A 22,642-nucleotide genomic window follows, 5' to 3' on the forward strand; every position below is an offset into this window, starting at 1 on the left:
CCTTGCAGAGGTGAACTTTTCTTAGAGAAGCTGTGTTGTTGAGTGGAGCTGGAGAGGTTTGGGCTCGAAATAAAATCCACCTACGGACTAATTGAGACATGCCTCCCTCTGCATTGATGTAATTCAACATTTATATAACACAAACTCCCACTTAAGAATACTTATATCAACCACACCAACGTTCACATTAAAAGCATGCTGTTTTAGAAAGAGTGGGAAGTGTTTTCTACCATGGGAATACTGCAAAGTCCAGCTATAAATGTAAATTCTTTCATTATTTTCTTTTCTGTGAAACAGGAAAGTATAATGTTTGCATTATGCGTTTACATGTTTATTCAAAGTGACTTGCAGTGCATTTGTTGTTTTGATGTCATTCATGCGTTTTCTTACCAATGCCTTTGCATCACCAGTGCCATGCTGTCCAGGAACTGTCCATCTGTATTTTAAAATAATATCTTTCTGTGTATAAACATGCTATCATATCTTTAGAAGCAAATACTTAGGGTGTTTGCAGACCGTCCTGGCAAACGTGCATGTTGAAAATAAACAACCCACTCTTGACACCCACTTATGTTAGTGTCGTTTGTGCTCGTCCAGCACTTGATGGACATCGATCTGCCCAATAAGATCGCTCGGAAATTTCAATTTGTTGCTTCCTGTATCTGATTGGTCAAACCCGTCCGTGTGGGCGAAACCGCATTTTCCGGTTTTCCTTCTTTGATGCTTTTAGTGTTGGACGGAGTGGAAATCAGCATCTGTTATTTACGACCCGGATTACAACACAAACAATGGATGGTATCAATCTTTACAAAGTATCAGTTCATGCCACGCTCAATAGAAATTGAGTTTTTATCACGCGCGCAATAGAAAACCACAGACAAGAAGACTCGCGGCGTTCTTTCATTGTAAAAAGGCAACTTGATCTGGGGTGTGCACGCGCTGGCTGGGTTGAAGGCTTTTGTTGGACTTCCTTGGATGTTTATTTCTAACTTTCTCTTAATTTTGTGGTAAGTTTACACGATTCGGTCTTTCAAATAACTTTTTTAATGGCCGTGTCATATTGCCATTGATGCGTAAATCTCACCTATAACGTTACTTAATACGTAGCTGTCATTGCTTTAAGCCTGAAAACGATGAGTGCGCTTTAATAGCGTAACCTTACAATGTTTTTCCACATTTATTTCTCTTCAATGATCGTACAGGTGGAGAGGATTTTTCGTCTTCTTACGGGCACAGATTGACTGTATAAACGTGTTTGCGTTTCACTTGTGCGGCTCATACATGTGTAAGAGTGATATCACATAGTTGATCTGTGATTTTCGGTCTTATGAGTCAGTGATAGTTACTGGTGGTTAGTGAAGGGCAGGACGGGACTGGCTGCACCTAATGCCTACTAAGATCTTTTCCTCCTGTTTCGATCTGCTTGTTTTTCCCAGTTGCACAATGAGTCTTTCATTTGTGATGCAAACGCCTAAATTGTTTCCTTTCTTAATATCTCCGGGAAGTTCGCAGTTTAGTTGTTAGCTCAGGTTTTAGGGAAGTCTCACCTTTAGTGATTGATGAATAAAGAACGAGGACACCGCGAGACTTCGTTCGCACGTAACGTTAAATCAGCGCTCGTCGTGGTTGTCATGGACACCGTTGCCAGTCAAATGATGTTGTTTTTGGAACGTTTGGAATCTTTTTAAACAGTTTGTTCTTAGAAAATGTTTTGCTGGAACAGAATTTAGCATTTATGTCAGTGGTGCCAATTTCAGTCTCCATTAACGAAGAAAAGTGTTTTTTTAATAATTAGTAAACATTTGAAGGTTAATAAATGATTTATAAGCATTGTTTTTTGTTTACTCGTCTACAATTCAATATCAACAAATTCGACTAATGTAGTGTTTTACTGAACACTTTATCTTATTAATAAAGAAATTGAGTAGTAAAAAGGCCTTTCATACATGATGTTGTACATTTTGAACTCTGTAAAGGAGATCAGTGGTTCGAGAAATAACCAGCTTGACCACAGGACATTACCTTAATCCTTTAACATTGTTAGAGATGAGAGTATAGTATGCAGGAGCTGTCTGTATGCTATGCAACTTTCCTTACGGATGTTTTTGTCCACAGAACCAACATGCCACAGACAACGCCATATTCAGGCAAATTCAGCCCTAGTTCTTACGACAGCGGTCATAATCATCGACAGCCGGTGGAGGAAAACTATGGAGGTTTACACTACCGGGATAATAAGCTTGTGTCAGGGTCTCTAGAAGCCCTGGTCCAATTGCTCGTCCCTACTGTGGACTATAGTCCTGATGTAAGTATTCAACCTATATGCTTCCTATAATGCCATACATGCATAAAACTGGATAGTGTCTTATAAACCCGTGGTTGCCATTGACAGCAAATGCCTTATGTTGACTGACGTTTCAAACTTCGTCATTTTCCAGAGATCTTACATCTTCACCTTCCTGCTAAGTTCACGCCTCTTCCTTCATCCGTTCGAACTCATGTCGCGTGTTTGCTACCTTTGTGTGGACCATTACAGAGTGGGAGACCCACAGACAGATAAGGTGCATGTTGTATTGGTAGAGTGAGCACTATGACATTGTGGTATATGTGTGCATTCTTATTAAAAAATATAGCTATTTGTCTTTATAAACTCCTGTTATTATTACACTGCTGTATTTAAAAAATGACAAAAGTTATACAGTTAAGTAAATATTTTTTTTCCATATAAACATGAATTAGTTTTGTATTCATTGATTTGGAAACCAAAACAAATGCATGCAAATACAGCCGCCTCACATTCTATAAAACATATCGAGACTCTTAACAGTGATATACATTATAAATTAGGTTTATTAATATATAGAGCCAGATTTCAAGCCATTGTGTTTAAACTAGAATACACGTGATGCAAATCAGTCAGTTTGTTATCAAAATGTAAATGTCATCATTTACTCACCCTCTTGTCATTTCGAACCTGTATGACACATAAGAAAATATTTTGAAGAATGTTCTTTACTGGGGACCAGTGCTGTTCGGTTACAAAAACAACTTAATAAGAAATATGATTAAGTGCAAATAAATTTCAGACTTCACTAAGTGTAACTGATTCATAAGGATGGGCCTTTTTGCTGAATTATCCATGTCTACTTAACAGAAACGAATACGGGAAATAGCGCCAAAAATCGTGCAGCTGCTCACGGAATGGACGGAGACCTTTCCGTACGACTTCAGGGACGAGCGAATGATGCGCAGCCTGAAAGAGATGACCCACCGTCTTGCCTTTGGAGATGAGGTCAGCAGCCTTTGAAATCAGATGGACCTGGTGATGTCATCCGTACAGTACTGATGATGCAATACAAACATCATGAGTACTGTGCATGATGCATCACATGTCTGCGTCATAGAACATAGGCATAAAGAATAAGCATGACTGCATTGTAAACAGCCTTTGTATGAATAATTTTATAATCTGACCACGTGTTGTTACAGTATGTCAATGTGTTGGACAATAACACGTCAAGCAGCCAAATGGGTTAGTGCGTCATAACTGATTTGCACGTTTGCCCTGTTGGCTGCAAGCCCTCAGTGATGCCTTTCCTTTTAAAATGAGCTGTAATATCAACAGGATTGCTTACAGTCAATATTTAGTTGCCAAATGTTTTGATTGGCTATATACGCAAATGGCAATGTTCTAATGTTCTGTTTTTGTCTAGCTGTCACGGAGGGCCATGCAGAGACTCATTCAGCGGCTCTTACGCAAACTGACCTCCCTCGGGCAGTACGAAGAGTCGCTGGCAACAATAAGCGCAGCCGCCGCTATGGACAGACCCGTTGCCTTGAAGTCCAAGCAGCAGTTGGTACGCAGAGATGACTGCGTTTTGAATCTCTGTGACGACCCTTTCGTCTTCGCCCAGCAACTTACACACATTGAGATGGTGAGTGATGACACGCCTCTGTGTGTTTGGGAATTTTTTTAAAGGGACAGATCAATCGCATTTGACATTATTGACTTTTTTGGAAATTTTTGCAAAATCTGTATGCACCACCGTTGTTCGGAAAGCATAAAAACTGAAATGATAATAAAGTTCTGTGGAAATTCAAAAAAGTTAAGAATGGAATAACATGAATGTGAGCAAATAATCAATGAATTTGAGTAAATGCTGTAAACGGGTTCACTGTTCTGTGCCTTAAAGCCATTTTTTTATCACTGTTTATTTTAACAAATGTACTGTTTTCTAGGAGAGGCTCAGTTATATTGGCCCTGAAGAATTTGTGGGATCGTTTGTTCAGAAGAGACCCTCAGACAACCATAAGGTAAGCAGGCCAAACATCTGTGTCTAAAGTTTATGTATAACACCGTGAAACACTATTTTGGGTTTCAAATCGTTTTTAATTATATCACACAATATCTGGCAGAGATTTGTGAATTAGTATCCATATACTCCGCTTCAATGGATTAACCAAGAGCACTTTTGTTTTAGAGCTTCTTCAGCAAAAGAAAGTCAAGTAACTTGGAGGCTTACGTTGAATGGTTCAACAGAATAAGCTACCTTGTAGCCACAGAAATTTGCATGGTAAGAAATAACTATTTTAGGAACAAGTCCTTTCAGCCCTAGCATTTATGTATGTTATGTAAATCTATTGAAAATAGCTTTAATAGGCAACAAGTGTCCTCTCTAAGAAGTCGTATTTGTTTTGCTATTATTGACATTATACTGCCCTCTGCTGGTGTTTAGCCTGTGAAGAAGAAACACAGAGCCAGAGTTTTAGAGTTCTTCATCGATGTGGCACAGGAATGCTTCAACATTGGTAACTTCAACTCCCTGATGGCCATTATAAGTGAGTACATGTTAATCAGAGTTATTAGGCATTCTTTCTCAAAAAAAGGTCATGTTAATAAATACTATTTTTACAAGGACTTTGTCAACCTATGGTTAATGCTGTACAATTTAGGCTTTAAAGTGCTGTGAGAGTTTCGGTCATTTTGGCAGCTTCTGGTTCATAGCTTCCTAAATCCTTTAACGGCACACTCTGCCCCCAAAATCATGAAACCAGACCTGAAATGATTGACAGGGAATCTTGAGATTCTGAATTGGTGATTCTCACGAAATCTTGGTGCAAAGATGTCAAACATGATTTTCAAAAAAAAATTAAAAACGTGCATCAACACAACAATGAATGACGTGTTTAATGTCATTCATTTAAAAACTTTTACTGACAGTTAAACACAATTTTTTATTTATTTGGCAAGATATACAGTGGTATGCAAAAGTTTGGGCACCCATTAGGAAAATCACTGATTCAGTTTGTCACTTGCTGAGCTTTTGAAGCCGCAACTTCATTTTAACATATGTTATACCTTATGGAAACTGAAATTATTTTTATTGGTCCAACAGAAACGTTTCTATGTGCATTTAAACAAAAATAAGCATGTGCATAAATTTAGGCACCCCAAAGAAATAATTCTATTAATATTTAGTAGAGCCTCCTTTTGCTGCAATAACAGGCTGTAGACGCCTCCTATAGCCACAGTCAAGTCCCTGAAGACTGGCAGGTGGTATTTTTCGCCCATTACTCCATACAAAACGCCTCCAGTTCAGTCAGGTTTCTTGGCTTCTGTGCATAGACAGCCTGCTTCCATTCAATCGTACATTTTCAATTAAGTAAGTTCTGGGGACTGGGATGGCCATTCCAGAACATTGTACTTGTTCTTCTGCATGAATTCCTTGGTGGATTTTGAACAGTGCTTAGGATCATTGTCCTGCTGAAAAATCCAACCCCGACGTAGCTTCGATTTCGTGACCGAATCTTGAAAATTCTTGTCAAGAATCTGCTGATACTGAGAGGAATTCATGTGGCCCTCAACTTTCCAGAACCTGTGCTAGCCATGCAGCCCAATAACATGATGGACCCTCCACCAGATTTCACAGTAGGCAAGAAGTTCTTCTCATGGAATTCAGTGTGTCTGTAGTCATCTGACCACAGTATCTTTTTCCAAAATGGTTCTGACTTGTCCAGATGTGCTTTTGTCGAATGGCTTTTTGCGCATCACCCTTCCAATGAGCTTCTCCTGGTGCAAAGTACGCTGGATTGTGGAACAATGAACAACTACACCATCAGCAGCCAGATGTTCTTGTGGTTCTTTGGAGGTGGTCTGTGGCTTGTCCATTCTAACCATCCTTCCCCTGTGCCTTTCCTATATTTTTTTCGGCCTACCACATCTTTCCTTCACAAGGACTGTTCTTGTGGCCTTCCATTTCTGCACTACATTTCTGACTGTGGAGACGGACAGTCCAAATCTTCCCGATAATGTCTTGTACCCTTCTCCTAATTCATAATAATGAATGATCTTAGCTTTTAGGTCAGTGGAGATTTGTTTAGAGGCCCCCATGTTGCCACACGCTAAGAAAGAACCGAGGACAAGCACAGCCACCAATTACCTGTTAAACAGCCTTTTTCATGATTGTTCCTCCTGTCTTTGTAATTGTCTCACGAGCTTATCAAAGCAATTTGCTGTGATCTTCTCTCATAAATGTAGAGTAAATAATCATGAAATGCCCAAACTTTTGCATACCACTGTAAATTTGAATAGTAAATCATACATGTAACTTTTTTTAAAACAGAAATCCTGTATCGGTAATTAGAGTGAAATTGACGTGTATACAGCGTAACAAGAGAGTTAGCTTCAAGCTTTTAAATTAAGCTTTAAAAAATAAAATGTATAAAGTAACCGGTTTAAAAAATACTGGCAGATGTGTTTCTTCAAATAAAACCCAACTTAATGTGTATACAGTCCTTTAAAAATGTTGAGGATGAGAATATTGTTCATGGACACTTTTTTCTCCACTGTTTCTTCAATTCTTTTATACATGAATATTTTTGACCTTTTTTGCCATTTGAGAACATCTAGAAGATCGCCCAATTCTTTTTTTCAAAATGTTTAAAATTCGTTACGGTAATGAGAATTTCAGCAGAAAAAGCAGTTCATACATAATGAATTCCCATGTTAAAATGATGGTTTGTGCAAGGTAGAGAACACAATTATCTTTTATGAAATGAATACTGTCATGATGTTTTAGTGGTTTCATGAGAATGACCCGGCTATGTTTTCTAGAGCCACTCCCCAGGATACTCTTTTTCTTTTATCTAACTATTATTTCAGGTATTTCAGAAATACCTATAAACCGTAAAGACAACCAGAATGATAAGATCTGGACTGTATGCCAAAATCATTAACAAATATATTTTGTACTTTGCAGCGGGGATGAACATGAACCCTGTGTCCCGGCTAAAGAAGACCTGGAACAAAGTCAACACAGACAAATTTGACATCCTTGTGGTAAGCCATGCAAGCTCTATTGGAGTACGTGTTTACAATACAAAACTCCATGCTTGTACACATTACATTTTATTGTTTTGGTACCATAGCACCAAATGGACCCATCCAGCAACTTCTACAGCTACCGCACTGCACTACGTGGAGCGACTCAGAGATCAAGCACAGCACACACAAGCCAGGAAATGGTAATATAATGCTACAGTTTTTAAATATAATTTTTTTTACAAAATGTGAACATATTTTTTACCTTCTTTCTGTCTTTCCATCAGATTGTTATCCCATTCTTCAGCTTATTCATCAAAGACATCTACTTCCTGAATGAAGGATGTGTCAATAGATTACCTAATGGCCGCATCAATTTTGAGGTATGTTTTTTCTTTCATTGGTTATCACATTAATTATATAGCTGTAGCGGTTTTAGCTGCATGTTAAAATAATGATGAGATTAGTTCTCCACCAGATCTAGAAAGATCAAATCCATGAACTGAGTGATTTAAAACATCAGTTCCAGTTAAGGAATTAGTTTAGCTCAGAGTAAAATACGGATAATAACCGTGATTAAATATACATATTTACAGTCTCTGATTAGTAATGTACAGTATAACAATATTGGTATTCATTCGTCCAATGAATGCATCAATGATTAATACACTTTACGTTATCTCATGGCCATAAGTAACGTGAGTTTACCAAACAGAATTTAGAGCAAAGGCAGCAAAAATCTAACATGGTTTAAAGGACTTTGCATTGTGAGCATTGAGCCAAAAAATCCCATCACAAATTAATACATGGTTGTTTATTAAACTACTCTACATGGTACACATTACGATCGCAACACACAGACATTACGCAACATGAAACACAAAACAAAACATAGAAAGAGGTAGAGAGAAAGAGATGGATTGTGAGAAAGCATTAAAGCGATTCCTGAACACCAATAAAATAATCTTTAACAAAGAGGCACTAACTTAAAGGCAGCTATTCTATAAATATGAACGGGTACTTGCGAGCTCTGTGCTAGAACCGTATGCACTTGGAGAGATGGAAAGGCTCAATTGGTTTCAGGATACAGTCTTGCTGGAAAGGTTCCGGCCGCAGTCCATTGTTCCTTATTTCCCCCCCAGTGGGGGTAAAGGCGGTCTTGGAAGAGACGCCACAAACTGGTTTCTGCTCGAGGCAGGTATGTAGAAATGGTCGGAGAGGAAGAGTGAGGAAGAGAAGAGAAGCAAGAGACTGTGGTCTCTTAAGCTGTAAAGATGTCACATGTCACGCCCTAAAGATGTGACTCCCTCCAAAGGTGCCATTGTCCGATTGGGTCAAAGGAAAGCTGATTGGATGTTCAGAAAGAAAACTTCTAAGAGTTTAATAAATCTAATATGAAAAGAGTTACCAAACACAACTAACATTAAGGAAATCACAAATGCAGCTCATAGACCCCAAACATGATCTACATATCATCTTGGTTAAATTAGTTACTGCATATCTAATAACTCCTGTAGTTATACACATTCATTCAAACAACCTCGGGTTAATGTTTAAGACCGACATATTAACAAGAACATCAATACATGGATCTATGTACATTACTATATAAATGTATATAGGACGGTATGTTTGTCCCCAAAGTGAATAAAGAGAGCACATCTCCCTACTTTTCATTGAGTCGTAAAATAGTCTTATCTTGATGGTTTGGTGTGAGTTGCTATGGTCACCAGAGATCTGGTTCTGCTGTTTTAGTTGCAGAGGGGGTAGATCACCTGGTCACTAGCTTGCTGGCGTGAGGGGTGAAGTTGTTATAATTCAGAAATCAAACTAGTTATTGCATGTCTGACCTGCCTCAGACACTACATAGCATATTTTTCCATAGTGTGTGACAATGCTTTTTCAGATTTTACGAGTAAGGTACAGTTGTATGACTAAATTACAATTTTCTTTCCTACTCTTACAGAAATTTTGGGAGTTGGCCAAGCAGGTGAGCGAGTTCCTGTCGTGGAGGCAGGTGATATGTCCCTTCGAGAGAGACAGGAAGTTGCTACAGTATCTCATCAGCGTGCCAGTATTTAGCGAGGATGGTGAGTTCTCTCTCCTGTTCTTCTTGCTAACGTGAACCACAGACCCCGACACAAAAACTCACCCATGATTCTGCATGTATTTATGTCCCAGAGCTCCAGCTCGCTTCATATGAAAGCGAAGGTCCAGAAAACAACTTGGAGAGGGATACTCGGCGTTCGCTCAGGTCTGAACCCTGAAGTTCTATTTTGAAACTGCTTTAATCTGGCACTGCTGAATAGACATGTTCAATGCAGTATTTGTCTTTTATTTCTTGTAGGTCATCTCTTAGCAGAATGTAAACAGCAGCTGTGGGATTGTGTCCTGACAAAGGACTGTTGCCACTAAAGACTCTGAAGGACGTAATCAAGGAGTTTGTTTGTTAGCGTTTATAATTGAATTTGAGGCTGGATTCTCATTACGACAGTAAAACTATGCTTAAAAAATATATTCATCTCATGCACCTCAAGCACCGTAATGAAATGCTATAAAATCTGGGTGAATAAAGAGCATGTCGCTGGCTGACCTGTTCTTTTACACGTTTTTGCGATTATTTTTGCTCTTGGTAAAAGGTATTACGTTTTTGCGTACTGAACATATTTGTTACAATATGAAAATATATTTTTGTGTATAGTAGTTGTATGTTGTATCAGTGTACATGTTTCCCTGTAAAGAAATCTCTGAATGAAGTTGACTTTGAGTGTTTGTGGTTTGCATGTATACGAAGGAGAAATTCTGAACTGTGTATTATTATTATAGTAGTACTACCCTTTAAGTTAAATATGCTTATTTGTCATGACAAGGCGCAATTTTTGTAGGCAAACCCGGAAGTAAGCGCAGCGATGGTTCCATCGACCGAAAGCCTATACTTTTGTGCCATAGACTTTTGGACGATCGCAAAAAATCAAATCTGTGATTAAAGGTCTGTGATGTTTACACGTTTTGTCGGTCAAGATAATCTTTACAAATTTACACCACATTTGTTACTTTCGACGCTGAAATACAATTGCATAAAGTTAACACGATGCTGTAAACAGACTACACTTAAAGTCGCTCAATATCAATGTCGTCATGACCACCAAACCTCCGACAACTCTTTCAAACTTTATTGATAATTTGTTTTCCGATAGCCCTGTGGTAGTGCCAGTGCACTTGCGGCCCGACCCAAGTTCGATTACTATATATATAAAAAGACGTGTTCCCTGGTGAGTAATTACTCAGTTGATTAGTCCGCATACGTTTTAAGAGATTTGTGCCCATGTTGCATTATTTGTCAGCATCGTATACGCGATGATGTCTAATGTCCCCGCCAAAGAAAGTAGTCGCTTTCAGAACTTGTTAGCAACCGCTGTTTTACGACACAATAATAAGGCTTTAAAAAAATCACAAGCGGGTTATAATTGGTGTCTTATGTCATTGAGTAAACATGAAAATATTTAGAGGTTTTGTTTACCACAGACCTTATTTTTTCGGGCGATTTACCAAAAACAATAAAAGAAACACCATAGGCTTCAGAGCGATGGAACCGGAAGACCTAAAATGCTAACTCGCTTCAGGTGTTTGCATACAAAAATCACAATCTCTGAGGTTCCCTGTTCTTATCCCCGGCAAAAGCATTTGTTCTTTTAACAGAAGCTATAGTCTTTATTGTAATTAAGGTTTAATAGAAATTTGGTTTTCTTAAACTGTTTCCTTATTTGTCACCTTTACCAGTTAATAAGGGCTCATTCTTTGAACAGCAGCTGTGTTTAATACAAGTGGCTTAATAGAAATTGTGGTTTCCCTGGTTATTGTTTAGGTATGTTAAACCTTGCTAAGCACTTACAATACTTGCATTTTCGCCCTTCAACTTTTGCTACACAATAAAACAAATTTGAGCGATTTGAACAACCATAAACAACCCCAAAAAACATAGGCATTATAATATATGAGTCTGTGACAGTAAATTCCTCTGCAGAAAGGGACTGACTGCTCTCCGGCGCGCAGTGATGATGTGACGTCTCATGCAAGCAACCTATTCTCAGGGGCGGGGCTCTCGTGAGGCACTTACTAAAATGTGATCTAAAGTTACGCTTGGGAAACAAAAGTTATGGTACAGTTCATGTCGGGTTTAATTATTGATTGGAAATATTGAATTGGGATTTTTGCCAAAATAAATATCCGCCTTACCCCATTCAAGTAGGTTGGACTGTAGTCATGTTATGGCTGAATTAGCTGCACAGAGCCATTGCATGCTTGAACGACGACTCATGCAAACGGACGTGACATTTAGCGAAAATTACTTTCAGTAACTTCTATTCTGTGCTGTTTAAACCCGTCAAAAGACAGTTTGGAATAATTAAAAGCTTCACGAATCACGTGACTAGCTGGCGGCGAGATTAAAGTGTGTCGCAACTCTGCTCTGCAAAAATTTTGTAGCAAGAAAATATACGTTTCCAAACGGAAAGTGCACGCCACTCCAGTTAAAGAGAAGATGAGTTTTCCCTCTAGACATTACACATCAAGAGCTTTACTCTTCGAAGGGAGTAGGGCATAGGGAAGATTGCTTTGGAATGGAACGCAGGGACAGATCGAGGACAGGAAGCGATTTTGTACACAAACTCAATTATGCCCATGTTTTGCGCAGTTTATGGATGCTCGAACCGTTCAAACCGAGAAGCCACAAGGAGCTTTTATCGTGTACCAAAAGTTGTTGTTCACAGAGGGGAAAAAAGCAAGCAATTGACTGAAAAACGCAGGAGAAAGTGGCTTGAAAACCTGCGTCTGCTGTCGAAAGGAGCCGAGTCTAACAACGCTTGTGTGTGCAGCGACCACTTTGTTAACGGTAAATTAATACAAACATCTGCCATGTTTATGTAACGTCAACTGTTTTTGTTTGTGTTTGTACCTCTTTAACTGGTCAAAACACGAAGCGACTACAAAGTTTTTCCAGGGTGCAGATTTATTGCCACAGTGTTGTTCTCTTTAGGCCGCCCCAGTGATGTAAATGATTCTGAGTCTGTAGACTGGGCTCCTACGGTTCACCTCGGTTATCAGAAAGGCAAGCCAGTGTCAGAAGTACCTCGTAAACGAGAGAAGATGATGATGGCCATGGACGACCAGCACCAGGATGGTGCGCGAGCCTTGTTGGATCACCACTGGACAAATAAGAACATAAAGCAAGACGACACGGATATGCTACATGGTCGACAAGGTAATATTTGTATTAATAAGTGTTATTTGTAATCAGATTCTCTATTGATTCATTCACATGAGACGTGTAGTGTATAGTAAGAATGTTGACTACTAAGAAGTTATTTGAAGTAGCGAGTGATGATGATGATGATGATGATGATGTCCACAGACGATTAGCACCCTGATGGTGCACGAGCCTTGTTGGATCTCCACTGGTCAAATGAGAACATAAAGCAAGAGGGCGACACGGATATGTTACATGGTCGACAAGGTAAAATTTGTATGAAAAAGTGTTGCCAGTATTATAGCTCGGGATTCTGACAACAAATAAATCATGGAAACTTCTAATTGGACCTAGACAATATATAGTCATGTTCTCTATTGATTGATTCACCTTAAACGTGAAATCCCTCTCCCTGCTGTTATACATTGTTTGCAGATGCAGGATGCAAGACGGACCTAACCATGGATGACATAGAGAGGATGAAAGATGCTCTGCTGCAAACCACAGGAGGGCTGGCTCAACTCGGGACTAAAGCAGTGGACACACAGTTTGGCCAAGAGGCTTGTCAGAAGAACGAAGAGTTTTACATTGGACTTCCTGTCGTTTTAGTAATAAAGCAGGAAATTTGAACAGTTCATTTGACTTTTGATGAGGTTGAGACTAAAACTTCCTTTGAAAGGTTTGGCATTCAAGTTCAACGTCTCTTACTCCGTTGTTAAGTTTTGCTCGAGTTAGTTTTCAAACCACAAAGCCAATGGCATTGAGGAAAGCATTTGGATGTAGAGTTGTTGTGATCCAAGAATGTTTTGAAGTATTTACTGAAACACCTTATTCCCTGAGTGACTGCAAGAAGTGCTCTGGAATTATTATTTTTAAAGGAAGACTTGTTGTCTGAGTTTGCATGAGGTTGTTGAACAATCTTGACGTCACAAGGTTGCGTGGAAACACTTTTCCCATAAGCCTCTAGTTGCAAATCCTGGCTGTCTGGGTCTGCTGTTTGGTTCCCATGGCATTGTGTCAGACCATACTGAGAATTTCTGGCCCTAAGATTGTGAATGTTTATTCACTCCATTAATACAAAACCTTTTCAGTAATACCTTTTCATCTCCATCAGTGTAAAAAGGAAAAAGTTCCCCGCCATCAGTCTCATCTTTTTCTCTTATAAGTGAGCGTCTTCTTTTGGTGCTTACTGTTTTTGTACCTGCTGGTTTTTCATGCGATTCTCCAGCTCTCTTGCAGAATTGTGTAAGGTTTGTTTTTCAGACCGTGAGCTTCTGTGTTAGTGAGTTGCTTTCTGTTGCAGAGGCTTGTAGGTTTCTCTGCGGAGAGCAATCTCTTAATTTGCCAGCAGAGGGAATACAAAAGGAACAACCAAAACCTGAAACACAAAACAGAATAATTTTCTTTCTTACTAAACATTTTATAATCAACATGTGTATTCAAATAGTATGTGTAAAGCAGAAAATACATTTCTCATTTTCTTTTTATAAAAGATGTGATTTAATTACCATTTCTGGTTTCTAGATCATTTTGTACATTTAGCCTACTTTTGTGTAATTTCATAGTTTTGCTTCCAAATTAGAAAAAATCATTTTGTGTAATTAATATATTTATATTTTGTAACTGTAAATAAATCATGCATAAAAATATAAAGGATAAGTACTAGTGCTCTCAAGACCTATTTTTATAAACACGTGTCGTGCCTGAACTGAACATTTAATGCACACATTTTTATGAAATTAAATTCTGAACCAAGATATGTAATACATTTTAAATACAGACATGTTACATTTTAGTTTTTTCAACAAAATTTTAACAAAGTTTCCCATGCATTGTGACCACAAGCCTCTATGGGGTATATAGTCAAAGTACTTGAAACAAATATGTCTATCAAAAATCTTGATTCAACCTGAACCCTCCAAGAAAACAATACAAATAAAATCAATTCCTAAAGAAAAATGGTTTCCTAAATCCCTGCAGAAGTATTTCCAGTCTTTGTTTATTCTGTGTTCAGATCTGAGCGCAAGCCCTTCTAGGCCCGGGTCGCGCATGCGCGTTGTATGATTAGTTCATGCGCAATGTAAACCATCGCTCCGATCACAAACTTTCACGGAATGAAATGACTGTCAAGTGGAAGAGATTATTCTTTCGGAAAAGCAAGAAGTGCACTTCTAAGCCACTGTAGCGGGAGTGAACGGATTTATTTGGGGTTAGATGGTGCGCGCGTTGTCATGCGGGAATAAAACACGGTGCGCTCCGTACACGCGCGTCCTCCGGATTACTTGTACGAATTTCATGCGTTTCTATGATAAAGAAGCGAATAAATGACAGGAATGAGAGGAGGCAGCGGTCATGCGGTCAGAACGAGATGGACAACTCTTCAACTTTTCTGCATTATTGCTTCTCTGACTTTATTTGGGAATGGAGAAGATTGCCACGGCGCCTTTGATTTATATTTTGTTTTGGATCGGTGAGTTTGACAGTATGTAAAGGAGTTATATACATCTGTGTTTTATAGGGTATATCAATTATATGAAATGCTCACGCGCATTCTCCCGTTATCTCTATGCTCCGTTTCTATTCGTCTGTATATTATATTTATAATAATATAAAAAATAACTCCACATAAATGAGACCAAATACATTATCATCTCTGGTATTTTAGATGCCTTTTCCCCCTAGGCGTCTTACAGCTCACAAGATCCCTTATATGGCACTGTTTATCTTCTAAAAACTCCAAACCTTCATCATCATTCTAGGTCAGGCAGTGTGTCTGACAACTGGCTGGAGATATATGGATTTGTGGAACAACTGACCAATCGCTTTGTAAGGTAAGACACGTTAAATTGTCCTTTCTATAAAGAACCAAGACAAATTATGTTATTGAATGGGTTATAGAGCTTCCGCACCACCACAACCATATCCTCCTTCTTCCTATAAACCACTTGCTTGAATTCCAACCCCTTGAACATGTGCTGAACTAAATTTACACTTAATTGTAGATGACTATGTTTAACTTCAGCCTGTGTGTGATGTGTGTTTGGATTAGTGCGTGTTATGGTGACCTAGTTCATGCAGGTTTGGACATGATGGCAAAATATTGAACCACAAATTGTATTACAGTAGTAATTTTCACCAAATACTGCCCTACTAAATCAAATCGTTTCAGCGTATACACTATTAGAAACATGTCATTTTGCTTACCAACGCGGAGGGTAAATTTGATATCACTGTGCTGTTGTTCTTCTCTTAATGCATTGGTTTTTCTGTTTGCTTAGCCCCAAGATGAGAGTATCGTTCATAGTCTTTTCTTCAAATGCAGAAGTAATCCTGCCCCTCACTGGAGTAAGGTGTGATTTCATTTTGTCTATTGTAAATATGTTATAATATGTTATAACATGTTTACTGTGCCACAGACACAATGCATAGCACTTAAAAATGACTGCTCTGGCTTGTTTAGGGCAGCTATAGATAATGGTCTTCAAAGGTTGAGCAAGATCAGACCTGCTGGTGACACCTACATGCACGAGGGTTTGAAAAAGGTAAATGTAATGCCGACAACTTTTGTATTTTCAGTATTGCAGTGCTGGTATTGTGCTTTTTAAAATGGTCCATGATCACATCTCACCCCACTAATGCTTCTGTGTCTAAATGGAAGCAAATCAACCCATGTGCCATCTAATGGAAAGCCATCCCAGAAGAGCGGATGATGTTGTAGCTACAAAGCGAGGACCAGCTCCCTATGCCCTGATTTCGAAATAAAATACTCAACAACCATAAAATCCCCCGATTTAAAACTGCTGACTGCATTACGTAGCCTATTTATCACTTTATTTACTTTATTTGATAAAAAACCCTACTACGCACATTGAAAAAACAAGTGCATTTTATAACTTCTAAGGGCGTTGTGGGGCGACTGCTTCTTTGGGGCTTATTGCTTTAGTAAATGAAGTTGAACTCTGTTTTAGGCATCGGAACAAATGACCTCTCAGCGCACAAGATCGTCCAGCATCATTATTGCACTGACTGATGGGAAGCTGGAAATTTATCCTCATGATCTCGCTGTGCAAGAGGTAAAATAACCTATCATCATTGTCGGGTGGAAACGTCATCTCCACAAATCATTACTGTAGCCATTTATGTTTAGTCAATACAGTTTATATAAAATAAAAAAATGCTTTTTTGTTTGATGAAATTATGTTCTTTCCGACATCAACCATATGTTTCAGTCGTGGGACACTTCACATAGCACATGGAGATGTTTTATTTTTCACAAGCAAAACCATCCTCTCAGCCATCCTCTTCTTGTAGTTTCCTTACATAGTATATGCAAATTATTAGCCCGGTTTCATAGACAAGGCCAGGACTATGCCTTAGTTACTATAGGCTATTTAAGTCACTTTAATTAAAATGCCTTAGAAAAAAAACATTACTGAAGTGCATCTTGAGACAAAACAATGGCACTGACAGAAGGCTCAAAATTCATTTTAGTCTGGGACTAGTCTTAAACCTTGTCTGTGAAACCGGGGCGTTAAGTATTTAATATATTCATTTCCTTTGCTCACTCAGGCTGATCAGGTCAGACATTATGGTGGACGGGTGTACTGTGTCGGCGTGAAGGACTTTGATGCAAACCAGGTAAGATTTTTCTAGATCTTGTTTACACTGTAGACGGTTTCATCGGACGCACATGCCGGGCCGAAGTTAACTTCTGGTCTGTGTTTTATATATAAATGATTTTATTGTAAATGAATTGTATGAATTTAAATTAAAACTTCTCAATAGTTATAGATTCTAAGCTGAGGTCTACCGTAAGGCCACATAACGTTGGGTTATGTCTAGCCGCTGAAAGTAGTGTTTATTAAGGCAAGCATTACTGCTAGTATCTATTTTACATTAGGGATTTGAACAAAACCTCCTGTAAATATAAGTCGTTATAGACGACAGTGATATCTCATGAGCTTTTACTTTATCTCCTAGAAACAATAAAATATCATATACACTATATTAAAGTAGGAACTCAAGCCATAAATATGTTGAGACCAGTAGCAACCCTCTAACAATCTCCCAGCAATGCCAGAGCAACCCACCCCAGCACCCTAGCAACCACATAGCAACACAGTAAAAGACACTTGGAAAATCTTGACAGGCTGTTAATGTGTAGTTTATTATGGCTGTCATGGGAATATTGTTTTCATGATGATGTTTCTCTGCATTAGTAACAGTGAAACAGAGATGTCTTTATATTGGCTTGTCTGAGCGGGATGATGAAGTAATTGGATTTTGCAGAGCTCACATCCTGTTCATGTTACATTAGCATGAGATCAATTCTGGCCTTGGAAATGTTAGTGAGGTTGCTAAACATTAATGGCTACAAACGCTGTTCGAAATAACATGATAGCTGATCATAAGTTGTTGCAAGAACATCAGCAATCCTCATACCAGCTGTAGTATATTTGCTATTCTATGAATATTAATAATTATGAATTTTGTTTCTCTGTAAATGTTACATATGTTTACGATCAGCTCATAGATATTGCAGACAGCAAAGATCAAGTGTTCCCAGTTGTGGATGGATTCCAAGCACTCAAAACCATCGTAAATTCGGTGAGGCTGGGCATAAGTAAACAAAAATGACATTTATAGCATGCAGAATACTGGTTTGCTGTCTTTAACTGACTTGAATTTATGTTAACAGATTCTACAGAAATCATGTATAGAGATTTTTAACCTTGAGCCCTCCAGCATTTGTGCGAATGGTAAACCATAAACATGTTAGATTCATGTCATTCTTTTAAAACCGTGTTTATGTCTCACTTACTCTGTGTCTAAAAATTGTGTTTTAGAAACGTTCAACATTGTCCTGAGAGGAAGGGGCTTCACACAGGGCAGAACCTCGGAGGGCGTGGTCTGTACGATATCTGCCAATCAACAGGAGCCCTATAGTAAGACATTCCATACATTGCATTTAAATCCTGTAGCACACATGGTGACAATATGAATAAATGAGACACCAGATCAAGACAGATGGACTCCAAAACAAGACATGTGATTGACCGTTGTCAGTTTGGCAATGCAGGCACATTCTTAAAGGCACAGTTCTCACAAAGGTGTGTCCGAAACAAAGACAAAATGAGTTGCACAGATTACATAAATGTCACATTATAAGAACCAACTGATGTTACGTGTCTCGTCACCAAAACATCATTGGCATCCATGGCGACATATGACATTTAAGACTTATTTTCAGATAAAAATCTACCAAAAGCTATCATATATCTTCACATGACTTGGTAGTATGTAGAACAGGTTGAATGTGTTACTTTGATTAAGCTTTATAGGCCTTTTTCATAAGTCCCCATTCACTTTCATTACATGGAAAAGAGCAGCCAGTACATTCTTAAAAATATCTCACAATCTTCAACAAAAGAAAGTCATTTTGGTTGGGAACATCACAAAGGTCAGTAAGTGATGGCGGAATGCGTTTTTGTCTGCATTTGGTATTTTACAACAGTCTCACACCGCTCTCTCTTCCTTCTAGATGAGAGGCCGAGTATAGTGAGGGATGATTATTTGCTGTGTCCAGCTCCAGTATTGACCGATGTCGGCCAGTAAGTGGCATTCCTCCAGCTTGTTTCTGAGAACAGTAGCTCTCCATTCACGGAGCCACAGCTGTTATAAGCCGGCATGCAAAGAGAATGAGAGTTCGCCATCTTTTTCCCGGGGGTTTCTATCTGGGTTTCTGTTTATAGCTCAGTTAATAGTCAACTAGATAAGGGGTAGTCACAGGGGAGGGCAGTGTGGTAGAAACAAGGAACACTTTTGTTTCCCATAGTGCACAGTCTTTCAATACAACCCAAGGTTTTTTCATTTGCTTTTTCTTTGTTGCCAAGCCTTTGGACAACCAGATACAATTAAAACGCTGTTTATCTTGTTCTACATCTTCTCTCTCTCAACAGTTCACTCGACGTGCTCATCAGTCTGAATAATGGACAGTCTTTCATTTCAAGTCCAATCACGATATATGCCACCACATGTGTAAGTATACAATAATAACTTTTGAGCCAACAGGGTGTTTATTTAGGCTTTTAAGTAAACCCCCCACTTAATATTCTGTTTACCGGTATTCTTTTTTTATACACGCACATCATAGAAATAAAGCAAAAATTGAAGGTTATGGTTTGTAATATTCACAGTCTGATGGGCTGGTGGTGGCCATTGTTATTCTGGTACTGCTGGTGCTGTTGGGTCTAGTTATGCTCTGGTGGTTCTGGCCTCTCTGTTGTACTGTGGTGAGTGCTGGAAATACACACATGTGGATGAACGGTGTTTTCATAATATAGTAATATTTATGTTTTGTTTCACCTATGACAGGTGATCAGGGATCGGCCCCCATCACGCCCTCCACCCCCACGGCCAATACCTGTAGGTGTTTTACACCATATATTACATATACATCAGATATGCTTATGCGTTCTTGAAACACTTGGTATGTTTGTTTTAAAGGAACCTGAGGTGGATCCGATGCCAAAGAAGAAATGGCCTACAGTAGATGCATCTTATTATGGTGGCAGAGGCCCCGGTGGTATTACACGCATGGAGGTACATCTGAGAATATGTACAACGTTAACGCGTCAACACGTAATTAAATATATATGTTTAATGTGAGGTTGTTTAAAAACAGCTAACACATTAAATTATTAAATGCATCATGGCATAAGTGCATAATATCTCAAGTTTGTACATTCGTACGGAACTGTATGCTTTTTGTTATGTGAATATTTATTTGTTTCAAAATCTAAAAACATCAACGCACTTTTTTTTACTTAACTACACAATGGTTGATGGTGGAATTGTTCCGTGAGTTACCTGATGTCAAAAGATATTATTCTGTATGCTGAAGCTTGAAATCTCCATAGGTTCGGTGGGGTGATAAGGGCTCTACAGAAGAAGGGTCACGGTTAGAGAAAGCAAAAAACGCTGTGGTCAAAATGCCAGAGGAGGAATTTGAGGAGGCCGTAATAAGAACACCCGGACCACCTCCAATATACCAACCCCAAGCCCCGGACAAGTGGTACACTCCTATTAAAGTATGCGTTTTTTAACACATCGTCTTTATTCTGTTGGCTGACTCTGAGTGTTTAATGTTATAATGTGATCATTTACATTTGTGAAATGTTGTTGTTTATTTAGGGCCGGTTTGATGCTGTATTAGCATTGCTGCGTCGACAATATCACAGAGTTGCTATAATGAGACCTACAGCAAATGATAAGGTATGGCTGTCCTGTTAAACATATGGATAGATATTATGAAAGACATTTTAACCGAACAGCGGCGGCACCCATTTTCTAAATATCGTCTTTTGTGTCATACGGAAGAAAGTCATACAGGTTTGAAATGAAAAGAGGGTGAATAAATGATGACAGAATCTTTATTTTTGGGTGAACTGTCACTTTAAACACACGCAAAAAGAGTAGTTTTCTGTCATCGATGTGACCTGACACTTCACTACAGAGAGTGACCTCTTACTGGTATCAATGTCACAATAGTTTAAGTTTAACTGGATGTTTTTCTAGGGTACAATGTTCTTACTGTTGCAGTGCTTGACTGTGGACAGTAGTTAGATATCTGCTTAAATGGCCTTCCTTGTCAAATACATTTATTTAATGATAGTGAGATTCCTCAATGACTTCATCATTTCTCTTCTCAGTATCCTTTCACTTTTTTACTTTAGATATAATTCGTCCTGCACCGTTTTGCGCAGGTCAAATCGCTTGGCTTGTTACGGAGAGACGGGAACTGTTCTAAACAATAATAAATACAGCTTTTACTATTTGGGTTTAAAAAAAAAAATCTTAGATTGTAATCTAAAGATATAGATCCAACTCGGTCAGGTCAACCACATCTCTCACAAACTTCAAAAAACTACTTAAAACCCATCTGTTCTGTGAATACATGACAGACAAATGAGGAAAGATATATATAATTCACTAACCCTCTTTCTCTCAACAGGTAGTGGTCTATCTTTTGTTGAAACTAGTAACTTTGTTTTAGCACCTAATGTACTATTGCTCTTATATGACATATCGCTTGTTGCTCCATGAAGTCTCTTTGGATAAAAGCGTCTGCTAAATGACTAAATGTAAATGTGTCCTTATGTGGCATTATGTTTTTGCTCCAGGCAAGCACAGCTCAGATATTCAGAGGAAAACGTCAAAAATCTAGTTTTAAAACTTTATTAAGATTTAACATTCTGACTCGGTGTAAATAGGCCAGTCCTTGGGCACAGGTCTCTTTTATGTACTCATCGTGTGTTTTCTGTGTTTTAGGGGCGCTGCATCAAATTCACCCGGGTTCAAAGCACCTGATTGACCGATCCAATGTGTCACACTTCAGGAGGTTCTGACCAGTTTTTAATATCCAATTGCGGTTGGACTTGGGTGGACTTTCAGATATGTGTGCACTACTAATACATGGCTGTATTGTTATGTTGGTGGATTGGGGAATATAGACACACCCTATTCAATTTATGGCCACGGTACAAAAGCTGTCATTTTAATGTCAACATCATTTGTTTTCAAAATAAGAGTTTACACTTTTATTTGTTACATGTATACATGTATCCTGCTGAACTTTGTCTGCATGCTCTTAAAAACACAGATTTTACAACAGAGAAACAAATCAAAACTGTGCCTTATGAAAATAATATATGAAAATATTATGAAAATAATGAGACAGTGAAGTACATTCAAGTCAATTTGATAGATATGTTCTTTTCTCTTCCGGTAACTAGTTGAGGTTTCTATTCAAAGCTTTTTGTGTATTTATGAAACTTGTATTAATCAATAGATTAAATGTGTACGTTAATTGTAAACGACAGAACTGTAAATAAAAAGCGCTGAAATACATTAAACTGTATTATAATATAAGTGTGATTTATGATGTAGTTAATAACTGTTAACCAATAAAACACACATCTTTTTTGTAATGCTGTCTATCACTCTTCAGATTTTCCAACATCAGGATTTAATGAACATTACGTTTCTCGGCAATTCATGTAAACATATAAAAGATT

General features: G+C 38.4%; 3 protein-coding genes across 3 annotated transcripts; all 3 read left to right on the top strand.

Annotated features, from left to right (window-relative positions):
* Window positions 1-519: 519 nt before the first annotated feature.
* On the top strand, window positions 520-11,157 carry rasgef1bb (RasGEF domain family, member 1Bb). Its single transcript, XM_079449304.1, has 14 exons — window positions 520-1,007; window positions 2,116-2,305; window positions 2,439-2,561; window positions 3,155-3,292; window positions 3,714-3,935; window positions 4,240-4,314; window positions 4,482-4,574; window positions 4,737-4,839; window positions 7,260-7,339; window positions 7,429-7,524; window positions 7,609-7,704; window positions 9,288-9,411; window positions 9,503-9,575; window positions 9,669-11,157. Exons 2-14 carry the CDS (start codon window positions 2,123-2,125, stop codon window positions 9,688-9,690), a joined length of 1,428 nt encoding a protein of 475 aa, XP_079305430.1. The 5' UTR covers window positions 520-1,007; window positions 2,116-2,122; the 3' UTR covers window positions 9,691-11,157.
* A 184-nt stretch (window positions 11,158-11,341) lies between these two features.
* Window positions 11,342-14,516, top strand: LOC306889915 (uncharacterized protein). The gene is made up of 4 exons (XM_079449305.1): window positions 11,342-12,212; window positions 12,357-12,581; window positions 12,732-12,833; window positions 13,002-14,516. Exons 1-3 carry the CDS (start codon window positions 11,996-11,998, stop codon window positions 12,737-12,739), a joined length of 450 nt encoding a protein of 149 aa, XP_079305431.1. The 5' UTR covers window positions 11,342-11,995; the 3' UTR covers window positions 12,740-12,833; window positions 13,002-14,516.
* A 95-nt stretch (window positions 14,517-14,611) lies between these two features.
* On the top strand, window positions 14,612-22,554 carry antxr2b (ANTXR cell adhesion molecule 2b). Its single transcript, XM_079448437.1, has 17 exons — window positions 14,612-15,036; window positions 15,326-15,397; window positions 15,845-15,916; window positions 16,027-16,108; window positions 16,535-16,639; window positions 17,136-17,204; window positions 18,093-18,173; window positions 18,265-18,325; window positions 18,413-18,511; window positions 19,108-19,177; window positions 19,526-19,604; window positions 19,763-19,858; window positions 19,941-19,991; window positions 20,073-20,168; window positions 20,486-20,656; window positions 20,760-20,840; window positions 21,897-22,554. The coding sequence occupies exons 1-17, from the start codon at window positions 14,891-14,893 to the stop codon at window positions 21,933-21,935; spliced, it is 1,470 nt and encodes a 489-aa protein (XP_079304563.1). The 5' UTR covers window positions 14,612-14,890; the 3' UTR covers window positions 21,936-22,554.
* The last annotated feature ends 88 nt before the right edge of the window (window positions 22,555-22,642 follow it).

The sequence above is a fragment of the Barbatula barbatula genome, assembly GCF_947034865.1.
Source record: "Barbatula barbatula genome assembly, chromosome: 24".
Taxonomy (NCBI): Eukaryota; Metazoa; Chordata; class Actinopteri; order Cypriniformes; family Nemacheilidae; genus Barbatula; species Barbatula barbatula.